This window comes from Salmo salar, chromosome 07, assembly GCF_965601325.2.
Source record: "Salmo salar chromosome 07, fSalSal1, whole genome shotgun sequence".
Classification (NCBI taxonomy): Eukaryota; Metazoa; Chordata; class Actinopteri; order Salmoniformes; family Salmonidae; genus Salmo; species Salmo salar.
Genome location: NC_138297.1, coordinates 30,118,076 through 30,140,162, shown reverse-complemented (window position 1 = coordinate 30,140,162; position 22,087 = coordinate 30,118,076). Strand labels below are relative to the sequence as shown.

The 22,087-nt window shown below is 42.4% G+C and overlaps 1 protein-coding gene and 1 long non-coding RNA gene across 3 annotated transcripts; one reads left to right on the top strand and one right to left on the bottom strand.

Annotated features, from left to right (window-relative positions):
* Nucleotides 1–1,278: 1,278 nt before the first annotated feature.
* On the bottom strand, nucleotides 1,279–9,185 carry LOC106608970 (uncharacterized). Its single transcript, XR_001329619.3, has 3 exons — nucleotides 8,769–9,185; nucleotides 3,802–3,909; nucleotides 1,279–3,419 (listed from the first exon to the last, which is right to left on the bottom strand). It is a non-coding gene; the product is annotated as an uncharacterized LOC106608970 (long non-coding RNA).
* A 3,321-nt stretch (nucleotides 9,186–12,506) lies between these two features.
* On the top strand, nucleotides 12,507–19,848 carry LOC100196067 (ER membrane protein complex subunit 4). 2 transcript variants are annotated; one of them, NM_001141096.1, is made up of 6 exons: nucleotides 12,507–12,696; nucleotides 13,575–13,687; nucleotides 14,244–14,358; nucleotides 14,519–14,672; nucleotides 15,340–15,500; nucleotides 19,390–19,845. In NM_001141096.1, exons 2-6 carry the CDS (start codon nucleotides 13,587–13,589, stop codon nucleotides 19,423–19,425), a joined length of 567 nt encoding a protein of 188 aa, NP_001134568.1. In that variant the 5' UTR covers nucleotides 12,507–12,696; nucleotides 13,575–13,586; the 3' UTR covers nucleotides 19,426–19,845. The 2 variants fall into 2 exon arrangements, with proteins under 2 accessions (NP_001134568.1, XP_045577303.1); XM_045721347.2 differs by lacking the exon at nucleotides 12,507–12,696 and adding an exon at nucleotides 13,376–13,399 and having other exon boundaries at nucleotides 19,390–19,848.
* The last annotated feature ends 2,239 nt before the right edge of the window (nucleotides 19,849–22,087 follow it).

The window sequence follows — 22,087 nt, the reverse complement described above, 5'->3', positions numbered from 1 at the left end:
CCCCACAACCAGGCATTGTGTGTGTGTGTCAAGAGTCTACTCAGCCTACACTCCTACTAGCCAGCAACCCTCCAGTTAGTAATGTCTATTATATGTTGCTCAATCTATGTTAATACAATATAAACCTCTTAGTGCATTACAGTCCATTCATACTTAGGCCTACATCTACTGTAAATGGTAATGCATCACATCTAATAAGTGAAATAAAACCCAACACACTGTAGCCAAATGTTATAGCTAACTAGCCAAGCTAGCCTCAGTGCATCTCATTAGGACTAGGAGCAAAACTGGAGAGATGTTTTAATGATGATGACAGAGTAAAGGAATGACTTTGGCTTTATTATTCATTTTTGTGTAACTATACCTGTGTGTTGTAGCTAGCTAACATGTGTGTCTGTGAGATGTGTTGTAGTAGGAATACAGACAGTACACAACGATTACCCATGAAATTCTAATAGTGTTTTTGTAATTCTCTTACAACCAATACCGCTTAGTGGCCTACAGATTGTTTTGATAACTTGTACTACATGAGAAGCTAAGCACGGGACACCGAATCCCATTGCCTACGTGTGTTGTTGGGGCCATTAAGCAATTCAAGAGGAGATGTGAAAGGGCCATAACAACAATCTCCCCTTGTATCAAAGTGACTCTGAACACCTCACTGTACCTTGGGTCAGCAGCATATCACCCTGCATCCCACTGCTGGCTTTCCTCTGAAGCTAAGCAGGGTTGGTCCTGGTCGGTCCCTGGATGGGAGATCAGATGCTGCTGGAACTGGTATTGAAGGGCCAGAAGAAGTCTCTCTGGGGGAAAAAATCTATCCCAATACCCCTGGCCAGTGATTGGGGACATTGCCCTGTGTAGGGTGCTGTCTTTTGGATGGGACTTTAAACAGGTGTCCTACACTCTCTGTGGTCACTAAAGATCCCATGGCACTTATCGTAAGAGTAGGGGTGTCCTGGCTAAATTTCCAATCTGGCCCTCATACCATCATGGCCATCTAATCCTCCCCAGCTTCCAATTGGCTCATTTATTCCCCAGGTCATTGTTCTCAGTCAACTTACCTGGTAAAATAAAGATAACAAAAAAAAAACACACCATATTCAAGTATACCCTTTGTAGTATTTATTATAGGTGTTAGTAGTATATTTTCCTTCCACTGTATGCACTGAGTGTACAAAACATTATGAACACCTGCTCTGTTCGTGACAGACTGACTGACCAGGTGAAAGCTATGATCCCTCAGTGATGTCACTGGTTAAATCCACTCCCGTAGATGAAAGGCAGGAGACAGATTAAAGAAGGATTTTTAAACCTGGAGACAATTGAGACATGGATTGTGTATTAGTGCCATATGGGTTATTGTGTGTAGATTGACAAGGGGGGAAAAACAATTGAATCCTTTTTAGAATATGCTGTAATGTAACAAATTGTGGAAAAAGTCAAGGTGTCTGAATACTTTCCGAATTCACTGTATATGCTGTACATTGCCAGAACTGTTCCTGCATACTGCTGTGTAAACTCACCTCGGTCTCCAGAGCAAATAAAAACTTAGTCTTGAATACAAGCCATGTCTACTTATTTGCTACAATGACAGACTAATCTACTGTTATATTGAAGCATGTTTGCTTGCCAACAAATTAAAGTTGAAATGATACACCTTCTCCCTGCATAATTTATTTTATGTACAAGAGCTAGCAATATCTATACGAAAGGGGGATACCTAGTCAGTTGTCCAACTGAAATGTGTCTTCCGCACAATGCAGTTGTGAGCATACTAGGCATTCTATATTATGCTACACATCAGTCTAAGTGAATATAGATGTTGTGTTGGCTGAATGTTAAAGGTCGGTGTAGAAAAAGCCCATGGAGTTGGTGGAATAATCCTTTAATTCATTGCCACTTACTCAGCTGGGCCAGGGGCGATTTAATTAGGTCAGGGGGAAATGTCTGACAGATCTCCACTCCATAAAAGGAGGAAATCACCATCGCCTGATCACGCTGCTTTCTCTTCCTTCACTCTGTCAAATCCAGAAGTTCTGTGCGTCCATGTAAGTCCACCGACTCTGTTACCTTTCACCTGAACTATCTGTTGCGATCGGGAGAGTGGGCCATCAGTTGTTATTTGAAGTTATTATCGCGTGGCTTGGAGCGCACGCTTCAAACATTTTGTCTAATGTGAATGGTCAATGATTCCGGCCCTACGGATCATAATAGGACAATTATGCAATTGGTATAGTTAATATGTAATGAAATTCCGTGTACACATGAAGACACTTGAAAGGGTGAAATAAGAAAGTAATTGTTTGTTGAACTGATCGGCTCTGATATCCAACTAATGGCGATTTATAGATTGAATAACCGATCACTGTTTGTATTATTCTTTCATGATTTATGATAAATAGTTACGAGCCTAAATTACTCACCGACGATTCCTATTGACTTATTAATTAACTGGATTGTTGAATTCCCTAAATGATGTTAACAATGAATGATTGTTATGATTAGATCTTTGTGATGATGGATTTGATTGGATACACGTTATTCTGTTTCCTTTGTTATGCAGCACAGACTACTCAGTAAATATACCACTTTATGGTTAAAGGAATTCCTGCCTCAGTCTCATCCATTCCTCTGTCACCTGACCCGTGACCACCTGTTCACCCTCACTGTCAGTCATCCTACCTGTCCAGCTACCCACACAGATTCCACTAATCTTTCAGTCGGGCTCCTGAGTGTTCTTCAGCTGGTGAACGTCATCTTGTGTTGGGCAACGGCAGCTGGTCATGATCTTGGACATAGACTATACACTTTGGCTTTGCCAGCCCTATGCAGTCTTTTCCTCTTCTGAGTCAGATGATATTGAGCTTGAGCTTGTTCCCAGCTGAAAGCTTTCATCCAATGGGTCCACAGCAGGTATTCCCAAACGTGCAATGCAGTACACCAAACCATTTGTTCTTTTTTTTTTTTTCACATTTTCAAACAGTACATTTATATTTTCCGACGGGGCTATACATTTGGGTGATGTTTTTCTCTCTCCTGAGTAGCCTCGTTTCACTTCCAAAAATAAAATGGTTATCAAATCAAGGGAGTTTAGTTGTAAAAGTCTCAATCTCTGTTTGTCGTCCGTTGATTCCGTGCATCCTTTCTCAACAGTGTTGAAGGAGAAAGTCCAAGGTCCCTCCTGTCTGACCTTCTTCTCCAATACATTTTGAGAAGCAGGCAAGGAGAGAGGATGCACGTAATCGAGGAAAGATTAATGGAGTCCATATCTTTGTCCCTCTGGCCATACAGACAGACTCACCGATGCGTAGCTTAAAGCTGTTGAAGGAGTGTTGGTTGATGGACTCCAGGTTGTTCTTCAGAGCGATGGCAAACTCTACCATGCTGCGTACATGGCTGTAGGACACATCACAGTCCTGTTGGTGGAGACCGAGAACACTCAGTTAGAATCAATTGTGAGTGCAGCCTTCAGTCTTGGTGTAACCAGGCTATGAGAACACACTGAATCAGAACACTCAGTTAGAATCCATACAGGCAGGCAGTCTAGAGACCGTGTTCGAATAAATACTTCAGACATGGATTTCCTCCTTCCTAACTTCCAAGACTCACTTCATTGATGTGACGATATTTGATTGGGGAAAGCAATAGGATGATAAGTAACCTTTCTTTTGCTTATCCAATCATGTACAGATCCCTGACTACCTTAGAGAAGGGAGTAAGTAAGGTTGTGTTTTTACAAGTATTTGAACAGGACCCAGTAAGGCAGAACAGAGCTGTATAGAATAGGCTACTACCAACCTTTCGCTCGTCCCCTATAGCAGGATTGGTCAGACCAGCAGCTGCCATGTAGGTGCTGCCAATAGTCTTAGTCTTCTCCGCAGAACAGAACTTTGGCTTAGAGAGAAGCTGTTAGAGAGAGAGAATAGAGAGGGGGGCATAGAAAGAGAAAAAGGGTCAAGTTTGGTGACAAGACTGATGGTCAGTTCATGGTCAGATTACCAGTTGAGGAAAAACTCTTGTCCCCTCTTCCCTTCTGACTAGTTCCAGACCAAGCTCTGAAATGGCCCCCAATTCAAAAGTAGTGCATTATATAGGGCGTCTATCCCCAGGGGTACACACAATGCTGTCGGGGGTACATTTTCATTCAGTTCATTTAGATTTTCCAACTAGGCAATATATTTGGGTGATCTTTTTTCCTCATCTGAGTAGCCTCGTTTCACTGCCAAAAATAAAATGAAACAATCTAGTGTTCAGCGAAATAAGAGCACAATGTCAAATACAGGCATCCTAGTCAAATAATTAACATCCAATCACGTTAATCGTTACTCTCTCGCGGGAATTCCACAAACGGTCTGTATGTAGCCAAACATAGTTCCTGCTCATTCCATTTGCTCGAAAATGAATAAATGGTTAAAAAAAGTAAGGCCCTCGTCCATAGAGATGCAAAACCAGCTCTACTGGTAGTATTGCTACTACCAGCAGTATTACACCTGCACCTGTCGACAACACAAGTTGTTCTGCTTCCACGAGCACATCCAATGCTAGCATCAGTAATTATACATGTGTTGCTAGCCCAGCTAGCATGGACACTGACAGTTGTGAATCTGATGTAGCCGAAGAGCTACTGCCACTTTACCCGGGAAAGCGCCGAAGAATAGACAGGGACGTTTGACCATCGAAGAGGCCCAAATATGATGAGATCTACATTGATTTGGGGTTCACTTATACTGGGAGTAGTGCCTTTTCCTCAGCCACAGTGTGTTATATGTGCCAAAGTACTATCTCACAACTTGATAAAACCTTCACTCTTGCGCAGACATTTAGAAACTAAACATGCCAATTTGAAAAATAAGCCATGGGAGTTTTTTGAGTGAGAATTAAGACGACTTTCGAGTAGTAAGACATATAAACGCCCCATACTATCGTGGAGGACTTCATTCTTCCTGCTGCCACGGATATGGCTGGGACAATGCTGGGGGAAAAGGCCCAAAAAACTATACAGACAATGCCTTCATCAAACAACACTGTTTCAAAACGCATCAGTGACATGGCAGGAGATGTTTTGAAACAATTACTGCTTCGCATACAAGCCAGTGAATTCTATGCGTTACAGCTGGATGATTCAACAGACGTGGCGGGCCTGGCACAGCTCCTGATATATGTCCGTTACGTTTATGGGGGGTCAATTGAGGAAGACATCCTCTTCTGCAAACCACTGGAAACCAGGACAACAGGAGAGGATATTTTTAAAGTACTGGATAGCTTTGTGACATCAAATGGACTTTGACGGTCAAGATGTGTTGGTATCTGTACTGATTGCGCAAAAGTCATGACAGGGAGACATAGTGGAGTGGTAACGCGCGTGCAAGCAGTTGCTCCCGACGCCACTTAGGTACACTGCAAAATCCACCGAGGCTCTTGCTGCCAAGGGAATGCCTGACAGCTTGAAATACGTTTTGGACAGTACAGTGAAAATGGTTAACTTTGTTAAAGCAAGGCCCCTGAACTCTTGTGTATTTTCTGCATTATGCAATGATATGGGCAGCGATCATGTAACGCTTTTACAACATATAGAAATGCGCTGGTTATCAAGGGGCAATGTATTGACACGTTTAAAAAAAAATTGAGAAACAAGCTTAAAGTTTTCTTTACTGACCATAATTTTCACTTGTCTGACCGCTTGCATGATAATGAGTTTCTCACACGACTGGCCTATCTGTGTGATGTTTCTTCTTGCCTGAATGATCTGAATCTAGGATTACAGGGACTCTATGCAACTATATTTAATGTGTGGGACAAAATTGAGGCTATGATTAAGAAGTTAGAGCTCTTATGTCTGCATTAACAAGGACAACACACAGGTCTTTCCATCATTGTATGATTTTTTTGCGTGCAAATGAACTCAAGCTTTCGGACAATGTCAAATGTGATTTAGCGAAGCACTTGAGTGAGCTGTGTGCGCAATTACACAGGTACTTTCCCGAAATGGACGACACAAACAACTGGATCCGTTATCCCTTTCATGCCCTGCCTCCAGTCCACTTACTGATATCTGAACAAGAGAGCCTCATCGAAATTGCAACAAGTGGTTCTGTGAAAATTGAATCAGAAGGCACTGCCAGATTTCTGGATAGGGCTGCTCTCAAGACTTTCTTGCCTTGGCAAATCGCGCTGTTAAGACAGTGATGCCCTTTGCAACCATGTACCTATGTGAGAGTGGATTCTTGACCCTCACTAGCATGACAACTAAATACAGGCACAGACACTGTGTGGAAAATCATTTAAGACTGAGACTCTCTCCAATACTACCCAACATTGCAGAGTTGTGTGCATCCTTTCAAGCACACCCTTCTCATTAACTTGTGGTGAGTTATTCACAATTTTTGATGAACAAATAAGGTTTTATATGGAAGATGGATCAATAAAGGGCAAAATTATTGATTATTATTATATTATTATTTGTGCCCTGGTCCTATAAGAGCTTTTTGTAACCTCCCACAAGCCAGGTTGTGACAAACTCACACTCATTGTTATGTTTAATAAATGTATCATATAGTGTATGTGTGTGGCAGGCTTACAATGATGGCAAAAAACAACATTTGAGAGTGCGCTGACCCTGGTGCTAGAGGGTGTACACAGCTGGAGGTTGAATGTTTGAAGGGGTACGGGACTATACAATGTTTGGGAACCACTGGTCCACAGGATCTGCACTACTAAAGCTGTTGTCAAGGTAATCATACAGTGGCTTGCGAAAGTATTCACCCCCTTGGCATTTTTCATATTTTGTTGCCTTACAACCTGGAATTAAAATATATTTTTGGGGGGGTTTGTATCATTTGATTTACACAACATGCCTACCACTTTGAACATGCAAAATATTTTTGTGAAATAAACAAGAAATAAGACAAACAGAACTTGAGCGTGCATAACTTTTTACCCCCCCACCCCACCCCCCACCCCCACCTTCTGCATTAATTACAGATGCAAGTCTCTTGGGGTATGTCTCTATAAGCTTGGCACATCTAGCCACTGGGATTTATGCCCATTCTTCAAGGCAAAACTGCTCCAGCTCCTTCAAGTTGGATGGGTTCCGCTGGTGTACAGCAATCTTTAAGTCATACCACAGATTCTCATTTGGATTGAGGTATGAGCTTTGACTAGGCCATTCCAAGACATTTAAATGTTTCCCCTTAAACCACTCGAGTGTTGCTTTAGCAGTATGCTTAGGGTCATTGTCCTGCTGGAAGGTGAACCTCCGTCCCAGTCTCAAATCTCTGTAAGACTGAAACAGGTATCCCTCAAGAATTTCCCTATATTAAATGCCATCATTCCTTTTATTCTGACCAGTTTCCCAGTCCCTGATGATTAAAAACATCCCCACAGCATGATGCTGCCACCACCATGCTTCACTGTGGGGATGGTGTTCTCAGGGTGATGAGAGGTGTTGGGTTTGTACCAGACATAGCGTTTTCCTTGATGGTCAAAAAGCTCAATTTTAGTCTTATCTGACCAGAGTACCTTATTCCATATGTTTGGGGAGTCTCCCACATGCCTTTTGACAAACACCAAATGTGTTTGCTTTTTTCTGGTCACTCTTCTGTAAAGCCCAGCTCTGTGGAGTGTATGGAGTATCTGTCCATAGGATCACTTTAAGCCAATCTCCACTGTGGAGCTTTGCAGCTCCTTCAGGGTTATCTTTCATCTCTTTGTTGCCTCTCTGATTAATGCCCTCCTTGCCTGGTCCATGAGTTTTGGAGGGCAGCCCTCTCTTGGCAGGTTTGTTTTGGTGCAATATTCTTTCCTTTTTTAATAATGGATTTAATGGTGCTCTGTGGGATGGTCAAAGTTTCAGATATTTTTTTATAACCCAACCCTGATCTGTACTTCTCCACAACTTTGTCCCTGACCTGTTTGGAGAGCTCCTTGGTCTTCATGGTGCCGCTTGCTTGGTGGTGCCCCTTGCTTAGTGGTGTTGCAGACTCTGGGGCCTTTCAGAACAGGTGTATATATACTGAGATCATGTGACAGATCATGTGACACTTAGATTGCACACAGGTGGACTTTATTTAACTAATTATGTGACTTTTGAAGGAAATTGGTTGCACCAGACCTTATTTAGGGGCTTCATAACAAAGGCGGTGAATACATATGCACGCACCACTTTACCGTTTTTGTATTTTTTTCATTTCACTTCACCAATTTGGACTATTTTCTGTATGTCCATTACATGAAATCCAAATAAAAATCTATTTAAATTACAGGTTGTAATGCAACAAAATAGGGAAAACGCCAAGGGGGATAAATACTTTTGCAGGGCACTGTAAACAGATGCTGCAGGATTAGTCTGTAGGACATACAGTACACAAATAAGTGATTAGCCTACATTTTACTACTTTGAACCCATCAATACACACTCAAACAAGGTACTATATACACCCATCCCCCTCGTGTTGATAGATCATGCTGACTAACCTTCACACACACACACACCACACACACACACATACTCACCCCCAACAGACACCAGTCAGTCACCCACACCATCCTCTCCTTACTAATAACTCTGCTTTTCTCCAATTTAGGCTTCAAGCTTTGCATAAACAATCAACTAAGCCTCCATAATACCGAGAACTACAGTAGCAGTTGTAGCCTACTTATAAACACACCAACTATGACAACAAAACACGGATCATGTTTATGTCTCGCTCCAGTATATTTATTTTCTCATCATAGAGTCATGGAAAGATTTAGCAAAGGTGACTTACATTAGTTCCTGGTACTGAGCTTGATGTTGATGCCGCTGCAGATGTTGATGGGATCGGACTCTGTAAATACAACACATAGGCCAGTCACGTTACCCACTACGATAGCTAGTTAGTTAGCTGGCTAGCTAGTTAGCTGGCTAGTTAGCTGGCTAATGGTTAGATACGGTATACTAGGCTGTAGCTAATGTAATGTAACGTAGCTAAAGATAGCTTACAAAGTTACAAATCACATTGCCAGATAGCAGCTGGCTAATTACATTGATTTGCTTTGAAATATCTTGCCAATGTATTATGAAGATAAACAAATGTAGTTCGCTAGCTAGTTAGCTACGTTACTTCTGCCCGACATCTTATTAAGGTAACTGATTAAATGTTACCCCAGCAGCCTGTGCTTGCTTGTAGTTTGTACATCCAGATACTGAGCACCACACTATGACAACACTTTTTATTTTTTTACTATTTTATTTTATATTTTATAAACAATACAAAACATACAAATGGCAACATCATACAAACATCAACTACATCACACCTGCCCAGACCCACTAGCACACCCCCCATCTCCAGCGCCCGCATCACTTTCTGCCACATGTCCTGAAACTGCACCATTTTGTTTCTCTCTGTAGCCCACACACTTTCAGTATTTAAATAATAAATCATCAGATTTTCGTTGTGTTATTGATTTCCAAGTTTTTAGTATACATTTTTTCAAGATGAGAAGAGAATCGTTCAGCCCTTTGGGTATCTCACTACACCCCCATATGCCATGTCTTGCAATGTGCAGACAGATGGACTTGGAATTCTGAGTTGGATGACCGTTCAAAACTTATTTTCCCAGTCGGAGCACATTTTTTTCTGAGTACCCAGTTGTCTTGAACTCAATGCAGTCTGAGTTTCCAGTTGTTTTGAACGAGGCAGAAGTCATGCTGGATTGACAGCATGGCCTATGTATTCAATCTTTTCTGGCCCATGGTGTTGCATGTGAGTATTTATCCTTTAAAGCTTAGAGAAGAGACCCTTAAACCCAGACTTGGACCACACGCCCTCTCCACTGAATAGAAGGCTAGTGATTGCTTTGCAATGCTTGCAGTTAGACACTAATTCCTTCCAAACCACTCATTGTTGAATTTGCGATTTCCAACTTGTTGACTAATGTTTATGTTCAATAGCCGATGAGCACCGAAATGTTTTATCTACAGTATAATTTCTCTTCATATGACAAGGATTTGTCAGTAGATTGTTGACATGATTCATGATGATGACTGCCTGTCTGGCTTGCTAGCTAAGATTTTTAAAGTATGATATTGACATGATCAGTCCAATTAAAGCTACGGTACATATAACGTGATTTGACGTCATTTTATCTGTGGCCAATGACCTTGAGCCTTCATGGATGGGCACTTTAATGTAAATCTATGGCAGCACCCAAATTGGCTTGAATTTTCAAGCTCGTTCTGTAGATTTTGTGGTGACGTAGTGTCCGCATGAGTGACAGAACACTAAGTCAATCACGGGGCAACTATGGGGCTAAATGGCACCAAATAAATCGCTAAGGATCATGGTGAAAGTGGCCATAACTAGCTGAGGATCACGGTCGATGTAGTTGTTTTCATCCTGCCTGAGAGAGTCAACCGGGAGCCTCCTTGTAGCCTGTCGGCCAGTGATTGGTCTGTGTCAGCACGTGGTCCGGCTTGCCAACAAATGTAGTAGTCAGAATGGACCACTATTTAATTAAATATCTCAATTTGTAGCGAACTGTAAAATAATTCACCATCAGGGTCAAACTTGACCATAATAAACACATTTTAGAGGCCAAAGCCACCATTCTGGTGATTGTAATTTACATAGGCTTTCTAAGGCAGACCAGGGCTTTTGGCACCGCTAGGTTGCTATGCAGTAGTCGACCAGCAGAGCTAGTGGTTTTACGCTCCAGACCGGATACTTGGGGCCTGGATATCGTGGTCCATGAAAACATGTGTCAAGGACCCTCAGATCTTCAAAAAGTTCTACAACTGCACCACTGAGAGCATCTTGACTGGCTGCATCACCGCTTGGTATGGGAACTCCTTGGCATGCAACCGCAAGGCGCAACAAAGGGTGGTGCGTACGGCCCAGTACATCACTGGGGCCGAGCTCCCTGTCATCCAGGACCTCAATACCAGGCGGTGTCAGACAAAGGCCCTAAAAATTGGCAAAGACTCCAGCCACCCAAGTCATAGACTGTTCTCTCTACTACCGCATGGCAAGCAGGAACTGGAGCTCCAAGTCAGGGACCAAAAGACTACTGTACAGCTTCTTCCCCCAAGCCATTAGAATGCTGAACAATCAAATGGCTACAAGGACTATTTGCATTGACTATTTTTTTGCAATGACTCTCTTGCACTGTCTCTATGCACACTCACTGGACTCTACCCACACACTCACACATACTACACTGACACTCCAACACACACACTCAAAACACACACTCATGTATATTGATGCCATACACACTTTCACACTATTGAAATGCACTGCTGCTACTCTGTTTATTGTCTATCCTAATTGACTAGTCACTTTTACCCCTGCTTACAGTACATTTACATATTACCTCAACTGCCTCGTACCCCTGCACATTGACTCGGTACCGGTACTCCTTGTATATAGTCTCGTTATTGTTATTTAGTGTTACTATTTTCTTTTTTGCTAATTTTCCTTCTCTGCATTGTTGAGAAAGGACTTGTAAGTAAGCATTTCACAGTAAAGTCTACATCTGTTGTATTCGGCATGTGACAAATAGATTTGATGAGCAAAGTATGTACCACGACTATTTTTACCACGATGCTGAAGCTCCTCTTCTCCGTTTAATAATCAAAACATTAACAAATACGCCTGGGGCGATGTTTCCCCTAATACAGATCACAGCTTTAATGATATCAACCAATTCATTCTTGAAGAATATAACTTCTAAATGCCTCATGAGCTTAGTTCAACTTTTGTTCCCCGTCAGAACCTAAAATATATATGTTTGTTTTTTATCCAATGTTTGTAAACAACGTAAATGTAAACAGACACTGTATCGAATAACACATTGGTTTCCTTACACTGTAAACAGTCTATGACAGCAATCCTTGATTTGGTTTAGTTTCCCTGGCACCGTTTCCACACGCTAATGTTTTAGCATTTGTGGCACAAATCCCATTTGGTTCACCTTCCAACAGGGCAATTACCCTAAACTCACAGCAAAGACAACGTAGGAGTGGCTTCGGGACAAGTCTCTGAATGTCCTTGAGTGGCCCAACCAGAGCCTGGACTTGAACCCGATTGAACATCTTTGGAGAAACCTGAAAATAGCTGTGCAGCAACCATGTGGAAAAAGTGAAGGCGTCTGAATAGTTTCCAAATACACTGTACGCGAAAAATTGGATCAAGTGGTTGGTGCACAATGACTGACCGCATGGTAGATGGAGTGCGGAAGCACACTCTATCCATTCTATTGTTTTTTGATGAGTCTCCCTTCTCATTACTTTGGTTATCAACTGCAAAGCTCAAACAGAAAATCAGAGAAAATAGACATTGTATGTGCAGCTGACTTTTTCTGCGAGGCATTACAAGGAATCCTGTCGATTTATGCACCTGAGCCTGTGTAGGGATGTGATTTGAATGTGACTGAAGGAGTTGGATTGTTTGATTTATTTTGGTTTCAATACCCCGTACAGTAGGTGGCGGAAATACACCAATAGGTATAGTCTGACATACAATTTTAAGAAGACGTGAAGCGCGACGCCAATACTGGAACGTCACCATTGTGTGCCCGGCCATCGTATGTCGTCGATTTAAACTGAATGAACGGCTTGTGAATAATTTGACGAATATTCACTTACGGTTGGCTAATTCTGCTCGAGAGTAACATAAAAGTAAAGTAAACACTAATTGGAACGTCTCTAAGGTGAGGAGTGTTGTCATTTCTTATCTTAAGCCTCTTTCTCTGGCTAGATGTGTGAGCTAACAAGCTAGCTAGCTGCTTCGGTTAACCTAGCAGTAGCTAACTATGCATGTCTATACGTTGTTAGCAGTAGTACCAGTTTTCATGAATGCCATATCTGGACAGCGTCATAATTCTGTGTCATTTAGCGTAGCGTTAGTCCATAAACCTATAGTCTAACCCTAGTTCATATGTAATACAAGTATTTGTATGACCAGCAATGATGGCCTAGCTGCTAATTTAGATAGGTAACGTTAACGTTTAACTAAGAAACCTGAACATTTAACCCCCATCTTGCTTTATGGCAAGCCAATGCCTCACTTCGTAGCTAGTCAGGGGTTGTTGTCTTGGAATAGCCTAGTTTAAGAAATATTCTCCATAACTGTCAATTCCGACGCTGTGTTTTAACTATTAGAAACGTCAAACATCGCTTGCGAAACGTTTTTCGGAGCACGCTACATAGCTAATTAACACAGTGGGCCTCCCCTGTCTTTCCGTAAACAACACTACCAACCATAGAAAGTGTGTTAATTTAACATGTTTTATTATTATTCCTCGCAGATATGAAAGATACGCTCCTTGTGTTTCCAAAACCTTACCGTAAGCGGTGCATTTAAACGTTCAGAACGAGTGTCGGGGCTCTTAACAGAACACCCCCAGCCAGAAGGTACTGCCGTCAATAGGCGCTGAATCGGTTAGGAATAACCTAGTCGCTGACACTAGCAAGATCTTCTATGAAGCGCAGCAAAAATCAAATATCAGTGTTTTGGTCATTGTCAAATGTCACTCAGTCATGTTCCTTTCATGTTATAATACTGTGTTCTTCTTGTGGTTCAACATAGTTATACATTGCCATGGCGTCTCCAGGGGGACAGGGAGGAGGGGCAGTGTCTACAAGAGGAGCAGGAGCTAGGAGGATGAAATGGGCTCTGGAGTTGAGCTTGGGCAATGCTAGGTAAGACAAATGACCCGTAGCCTGGCTGTTCTAGCAGTAATGCTGCATTTTACGGCACACGTCTTCAGTGCTCCCGAGTGGCGCAGCGGTGTAACGCACTGCATCTTGGTGCAAGAGGCATCACTACAGTCCCTGGTTCGAATCCAGGCTGTATCACATCCGGCCGTGATTGGGAGTCCCATAGGGCGGCGCACCATTGGCCCAGCGTCGCCTGGGTTTGGCTGGGATAGGCAGTCATTGTAAATAAGAATTTGTTCTTAACTGACTTGCAAAGTGAAATAAAGGTTACATTTTAAATAAATAATAAATTAAAGTGTCTGCATTTGTTTGAATCCGGCCTGCCCTTTGACACAACCTCTTTCCCCACTGTCATCCTCTCTCACTATCTGATACACTTGATATTGTGCTGACATTTCAAATGAGTCCAGATCAACATTTACACAGATAAACAGGCATGAGATGCTTCAAGATCCACCTTAACTAATCTATAACCTAAAGCTTCTGTTCCAACCTCTTCCCCATGGATCGCCCTCTAACTGTCCTCTTTGTCTTCCAGGGGTCGCGGAGACAGACAGAGTAACCAGGGAGATGTGATGTACCCCATTGGATACTCAGACAAACCAGTCCCAGACACCAGCATCCAGGAAACAGACAAAAACCTGGTGGAAAAGGTAGGTCACCAGAAGAGGGTGATTTCATAACATCATGATGTGTTGTTCAAAGTTTGCATTTTCAACTTTTTCCATCTTACTTCATTAATATATTGTTATTAACTTGCTCTCTCTTCCTTACCCCGTCACCCTTTATCTCTAACTCCTCCCTCTATAACAGCGTTGTTGGGACGTGGCCCTGGGCCCTCTGAAGCAGATTCCCATGAACCTGTTCATCATGTACATGTCTGGTAACACCATCTCAATCTTCCCTATCATGATGGTCTGTATGATGGCCTGGAGGCCCATCCAGGCTCTCATGTCCATGTCTGCCAGTGAGTATTTATTGTATATTTTTTTTATTTTACCTTTCTTTTAGCAGGGAGTCCCATTGAAACCAATGTTTCTTTTGCAAGGGTGCCCTGCAAAAGAGTGTTTTGTGTTTCAACAGGTACAGACAGTGCACATCAATCAACAATTTCTGTTTCCATGTCAATCAATGTATGAGTCAGTAATCAAAAGTGCACATTTTCATCCATAGTCTCTGGGCAGGTTGAAACAGATATAGGAGATCCATAATACAATACAATCATCACTACAGCTGTACAAATACGCAAAAGAGTAGTTCTGCCAGTGCCTAGCTCTCTGAGACTACAGCAGTGTTCACCAACCTTTGTCATTGAGCTTTCCAGAACTTCCTTTTGATTTATTTTTGGACTGTTTTTCCATGTATGGGGTGAGTGCCTGGACACAGCCCTTAGCCGTGCTATGTTCGCATATATCACGAACCCCTGAGGTGCCTTAATGCTATTATCAACTGGTTAACAACATAAGTAGAACAGTAAATAAGTATTTGTGTCATATTTGTGGTATATTGTCTGATCTACACAAAGCTGAAATAAAGTTTCAGCCAATCAGCATCTGGGACACAAACTACCTGGTTTGTATAATGTCGTTTATAAGTGTGTTACCACTGTTCACTCTTGCCCTTTCTCTCTTCAGCATTCAAGCTGTTGGAGAACTCTAACCAGCAGTGGCTCCAGGGGCTGGTCTATTCTGTAGGGAACCTGTTGGGCTCGGCATTGGCTATCTACAAGTGTCAGTCAATGGGTCTTCTCCCAACTCACTCTTCTGATTGGCTCGCTTTCATAGAACCACCTCAGGTGATATTTTTTTCTAGGCTGTTATCCATCCAATTTCCTGTTCTATCTTATGTGTTATAGGATAGTTAACTTGTTTTTAAGGTTGTCATGTGTAATGAATACATTGGAAATCTTACCTGTGCTTACCAGCAAAAAACATAGTTGCTAGCAGCAATGAACAGGGTTCACTGGATGACAGAAAAGACATGATCAGTCGGATAACAAAGCATGCATTATCATGTAGGAACTGTCTATGTGCAGTTTTTGAAAGCATTACCACTTAGAATTGAAATCTGTTGGAACATTCCACATTAGCGTTCCAAAATACTTCGATACACTCTCACCGCTGTAATACGCTGGCTGTAAGTGGCAGGACATCCCGTTTCTAATTTTACCTAATAAAATATCCACTTCACTGCGTTCAGACCACATAAGGGGCGGCAGGTAGCCTAGTGGTTAGAGCGTTGGGCCAGTAACCGAAAGGTTGCTAGATTGAATCCCCGAGCTGACAAGGTAAAAATCTGTCGTTCTGCCCCTGAACAAGGCAGTTAACCCACTGTTTCTAGGCCGTCATTGTAAATAAGAATTTTTTTTCTTAGCTGACTTGCCGAGTTAAATAAAGGTTAAATAAATATAATAAGAGGGCAACTATGTGATTTATACGAATCACGAAAATCCACAATGTCCGTCTGCAAAGTTTTAAATTTGCATCAGACAAAGTCCACTTGATCAATAGTTATTGCTCTAGTATCCTCTGGTGCCAATGATTATTTAAATATATAGTGCCACCAACTGGTCTGGTGCAGCCATCTAAGACTGCAGTGACTTTATATTCAAAGATTCTAAGGATGTAAACTCAGCAAAAAAAGAAACGTCCTCTCACTGTCAGCTGCATTTATTTTCAGCCAACTTAACATGTGTAAATATTTGTATGAACATAACAAGATTCAACAACTGAGACATAAACTGAACAAGTTCCACAGACGTGACTAACAGAAATTGAATAATGTGTCCCTGAACATAGGGGGGTCAAAAGTAACAGTCAGTATCTGGTGTGGCCACCAGCTGCATTAAGTATTGCAGTGCATCTCCTCCTCATGGACTGCACCAGATTTGCCAGTTCTTGCTGTGAGATGTTACCCCACTCTTCCACCAAGGCACCTGCAAGTTCCCGGACAGTTCTGGGGGGAATGGCCCTAGCCCTCATCCTCCGATCCAACAGGTCCCGGATGTGCTCAATGGGATTGCGATCCGGGCTCTTCGCTGGCCATGGCAGAACACTGACATTCCTGTCTTGCAGGAAATCATTCACAGAACGAGTAGTATGGCTGGTGGCATTGTCATGCTGGAGGGTCATGTCAGGATGAGCCTGCAGGAAGGGTACCACATGAGGGAGGAGGATGTCTTCCCTGTAACGCACAGCGTTGAGATTGCCTGCAATGACAACAAGCTCAGTCCGATGATGCTGTGACACACCGCCCCAGACCATGATGGACCCTCCACCTCCAAATTGATCCCGCTCCAGAGTACAGGCCTCGGTGTAACGCTCATTCCTTCGGCGATAAACGCGAATCCGACCATCACCCCTGGTGAGACAAAACCGCAGCTCGTCAGTGAAGAGCACTTTTTACCAGTCCTGTGTGGTCCATGACGGTGGGTTTGTGCCCATAGGCGACGTAGTTGCCGGTGATGTCTGGTGAGGCCTACAAGCCCTCAGTCCAGCCTCTCTCAGCCAATTGCAGTCTGAGCACTGATGGAGGGATTGTGTGTTCCTGGTGTAACTCGCCATCCTGTACCTGTCCCGCAGGTGTGATGTTCGGATGTACCGATCCTGTGTAGGTGTTGTTACACGTGGTCTGCCACTGCGAGGACAATCAGCTGTCCATCCTGTCTCCTTGTAGCGCTGTCTTAGGCATCTCACAGTACGGACATTGCAATTTATTGCCCTGGCCACATCTGTAGTCCTCATGCCTCCTTGCAGCATGCCTAAGGCACGTTCACACAGATGAGCAGGGACCTTGGGTATCTTTCTTTTGGTGTTTTTCAGAGTCAGTAGAACGGCCTCTTTAGTGTCCTAAGTTTTCTTAACTGTGACCTTAATTGCCTACCGTCTGTAAGCTGTTAGTGTTATAACGACCGTTCAACAGGTGCATGTTCATTGTTTGCAGTTCATTGAACAAGCATGGGAAACAGTGTTTAAACCCTTTTTAATGAAGATCTGTGAAGTTATTTGGATTTTTACGAATTATCTTTGAAAGACAGGGTCCTGAAAAAGGGACGTTTAATTCTTTGCTGAGTTTAAAGTTCACATACCAAACTTCATTGCCCAATGTACATCAGTTCAGTTCTAGTAGCCAGTTGTTGCCCATGGTGAAATCTAACCTGCTGGCTCCTGAAGCTCCCATGAGCTCCCAAGTCTAGAAGCAGTCTAGCTAACACATTATTGAGCTAACGTTAGCATTGTGTATTAGCATTTCGCTAGCTAGCTGAGCTGTTTTACAAGAAAATGTCTGAGATGACTCATGCTAGCTAACAAGCTCTTGTTAATTTTGGCATTGATATCTTAAAGAAATATGGTTCATCATGGTAATGTCTTTGATGACCCTAAAAAGTCTAAAGTTGATAGGCCATTGTGGAGTGGATTTACAAAGGATTGAAATGGACACATCAAATCTGATTTCCTGATTTATCAATAACTCAGCCATCTCTTAACCAATCCCTTAGCTTTTCTCAAACAATGTTAAGAGATGTACCATGGACCTACCTGCCACATTGTGTTCTTTGGACTTAGGGTTCATGATTATAATATTTTTAAAGGTTTTCCAAAATGTCAAGATGGAGGAAAATCTTAGCCTGACAACACATTAAATTCTTCCACTGCTTTGTCGTTCGCTACATGCGTTAGTCTGAGACTGCCATCATTTAAGTTGTTTCTGGTGACAAGGGGCAGGAGGGGTATTCTAAAAAAACAAAGTCAGTGATTGGATAAAAAAATATTAAATTACCATGTCAGCTTTGTTGTGAACCCCTAAATATACTCACACATACACTGAAAAAAATATATAAAGCAACTTGTAAAGTGTTCGTCTCATTTTTCATGAGCTGAAATAAAAGATCCCAGAAATAAAAGATCCCAGAAATTTTGCACGAAAAGCTTATTTTTCTCTAATTTTGTACACATTTGTTTACATCCCTGTTAGTGAGCATTTCTCCTTTGCCATGATAATCCATCCTCGTGGCAGGTGTGGCATGTCAAAGAGCTGATTAATCAGCATGATCATTACACAGGTGCACCTGGTGCTGGGGACAATAAAAGGTCACTCTAAAATGTGCAGTTTTGTCGCACAACACAATGCCACAGATGTCTCAAGTTTTGAGGGAGTGTGCACTTGGCATGCTAACTGCAGGAATGTCCACCAGAGCTGTTGCCAGAATTTAATGTTCATTTCTCTACTATAAGCCGCCTCCAGCGTCATTTTAGAGAATTTGGCAGTACGTCCAACCGGCCTCATAACCGCAGACCACGTGCCCCATGGTGGGGTTATGGGCAGGCATAAACTGCGAATACCGAACACAATTGCATTTTATCAATGGCATTTTGAATGCACAAAAATACAGTGATTAGATCCTGAGGCCCTTCTTATTTATTTTTTTATCTGTGACCAACAGATGCATATCTGTATTCCCAGTGATGTGAAATTCATAGATTAGGGCCTAATGAATTCATTTCAATTGACTGATATCCTCATATGAACTGTAACTCAGTAAAATCAATTAAATTGTTGCATGTTGCGTTTTTGTTCAGTATACATATAACAACCCATAAGCCTAATATGCATAAAATTCTACAATGTCTTACTTTTGTAAGGGGTAGTACAAATATATAAACTGATATTTCTGTTCTGTGCAGAGGATGGAGATCATGGGTGGAGGGATGGTATTGTGAAGAGGACAGAAGACCCACACATACTGAAATATGCTGAACTGTTCTATTAATACATTAAATCTCTTCCAAGTCTTTTCAATTCTTCGGCTTTTAGGTTTTTGTAGAATCCTTAAGCTTTTTATTTATCTACATTTTGTTTGTCATTTGAGATTTAATTTGTCACAGGTTATAAAATGTTACAGAACACATTCAACAACTGATAATAGGACAATGTCATGTTTGTAAAACCGTTCTACTAAATCCACACGGTCAACTTAAGGTGTCACCATAACACATTTTTCATTTATCTTTTTGTCAAATAAAAGGGTTAACTAGTTAATTTTGTTTGTTAAATAGAATGGTGACAGTCGTTAGAAATGTGTGGAACTAAGTTTACTGGCAAATGTGAAAATGTCGTTCTGGAATAAACAAATTTTTTAGGAATTTTGATTTTGCATTCAACCTTGAACACCCTTTACAAACATTTTCCCTGTACTGAAAACAGGCGGGCAGGCCATAGGGTCAGACCGGCAGTGAAGGAAAGGGAAAGTTGGGCACATTGGTGAAGGCTATGGAGACACATTTGGAGAGGTACATGTAGGTTACTTTTGCATTGAATCACAAAGGCAATTAATTAGTGTCCTGGCAAAATCCGGAATGTTAGTTAACTTATGCCATCATTGTTGGAAATATTGTTTCTTCTCATACATTTTGTACATTGCAAAGTCTTAAGTCATTTGAAAAACAACTCCCATTCTCATGTATGTACACTTGCAAGTTGGAAGCTTCAAATCGACAGCTTTGTAAATAAAATGGATTAAGAAAACAAATGAGACGACTGACTGAAAATACACAATTGTTGAGCAGCACTCGCTCTTGTTAAACCAATGACTGCCGTTCATTTTTATTTGGCCCCCTTCGAACGCCTTGCTGCACCCCCACATGACTTGCTTCTTCACTAGAAAATACAAAACCACTTCAAAATGTGGTCAAAATAGGTGGTAGTAGCCCATCCTGCACTGAATAACACAGGTAAATAAATTGCATTAGACTGTAGGTTAGACTTGCATCACCCTTTGCTGTCATCAATATGTAACTGTTTAACGAGTGACAGGATGCAGTGGCGACCCGTCATTCAGGGCTCTGCCCCACCTGTTAAGATAAAAAACAACTTTTGTGTAGTTATTTTGGCATTAATGTGTCACATAGCAGTTTGCAAACAAACATGGTCTCTTTTTTGCTTTCTTGAGTAAGACCGTTCCAAAATGCAGGTGTTTCAGCCTAGCTCGGTGCTTTCTGTGGTGGAGAGGCAGCCAACGGTTGATTGACTCAATGTTCTGTGACTCATGGTGTACTGTCCTTAATTAAGGTGTATGCAACCATAATTTGACAGCCAGCCAAACTCAATCAAGAACTGAACCAGAGTCAAGGATTTCCATAAACCTCCAGTTTTATAGTTGAAACGGTGTAAAAAGGCAATGCTTTACGAAGGCTTAACAAGAAAGATGGGAAAAGATAAAATGCAGTATATATACACTGCTCAAAAAAATAAAGGGAACACTTAAACAACACATCCTAGATCTGAATGAAAGAAATAATCTTATTAAATACTTTTTTCTTTACATAGTTGAATGTGCTGACAACAAAAGCACACAAAAATAATCAATGGAAATCCAATTTATCAACCCATGGAGGTCTGGATTTGGAGTCACACTCAAAATTAAAGTGGAAAACCACACTACAGGCTGATCCAACTTTGATGTAATGTCCTTAAAACAAGTCAAAATGAGGCTCAGTAGTGTGTGTGGCCTCCACGTGCCTGTATGACCTCACTACAATGCCTGGGCATGCTCCTGATGAGGTGGCGGATGGTCTCCTGAGGGATCTCCTCCCAGACCTGGACTAAAGCATCCGCCAACTCCTGGACAGTCTGTGGTGCAATGTGGCGTTGGTGGATGGAGCGAGGCATGATGTCCCAGATGTGCTCAATTGGATTCAGGTCTGGGGAACGGGCGGGCCAGTCCATAGCATCAATGCCTTCCTCTTGCAGGAACTGCTGACACACTCCAGCCACATGAGGTCTAGCATTGTCTTGCATTAGGAGGAACCCAGGGCCAACCACACCAGCATATGGTCTCACAAGGGGTCTGAGGATCTCATCTCGGTACCTAATGGCAGTCAGGCTACCTCTGGCGAGCACATGGAGGGCTGTGCGGCCCCCCAAAGAAATGCCACCGCACACCATGACTGACCCACCGCCAAACCGGTCATGCTGGAGGATGTTGCAGGCAGCAGAACGTTCTCCACGGCATCTCCAGACTCTGGCACGTCTGATCACGCGCTCAGTGTGATCCTGCTTTCATCTGTGAAGAGCACAGGGTGCCAGTGGCGAATTTGCCAATCTTGGTGTTCTCTGGCAAATGCCAAACGTCCTGCACGGTGTTGGGCTGTAAGCACAACCCCCACCTGTGGACGTCGGGCCCTCATACCACCCTCATGGAGTCTGTTTCTGACCGTTTGAGCAGACACATGCACATTTGTGGCCTGCTGGAGGTCATTTTGCAGGGCTCTGGCAGTGATCCTCCTGCTCCTCCTTGCACAAAGGCGGAGGTAGCGGTCCTGCTGCTGGGTTGTTGCCCTCCTACGGCCTCCTCCATGTTTCCTGATGTACTGGCCTGTCTCC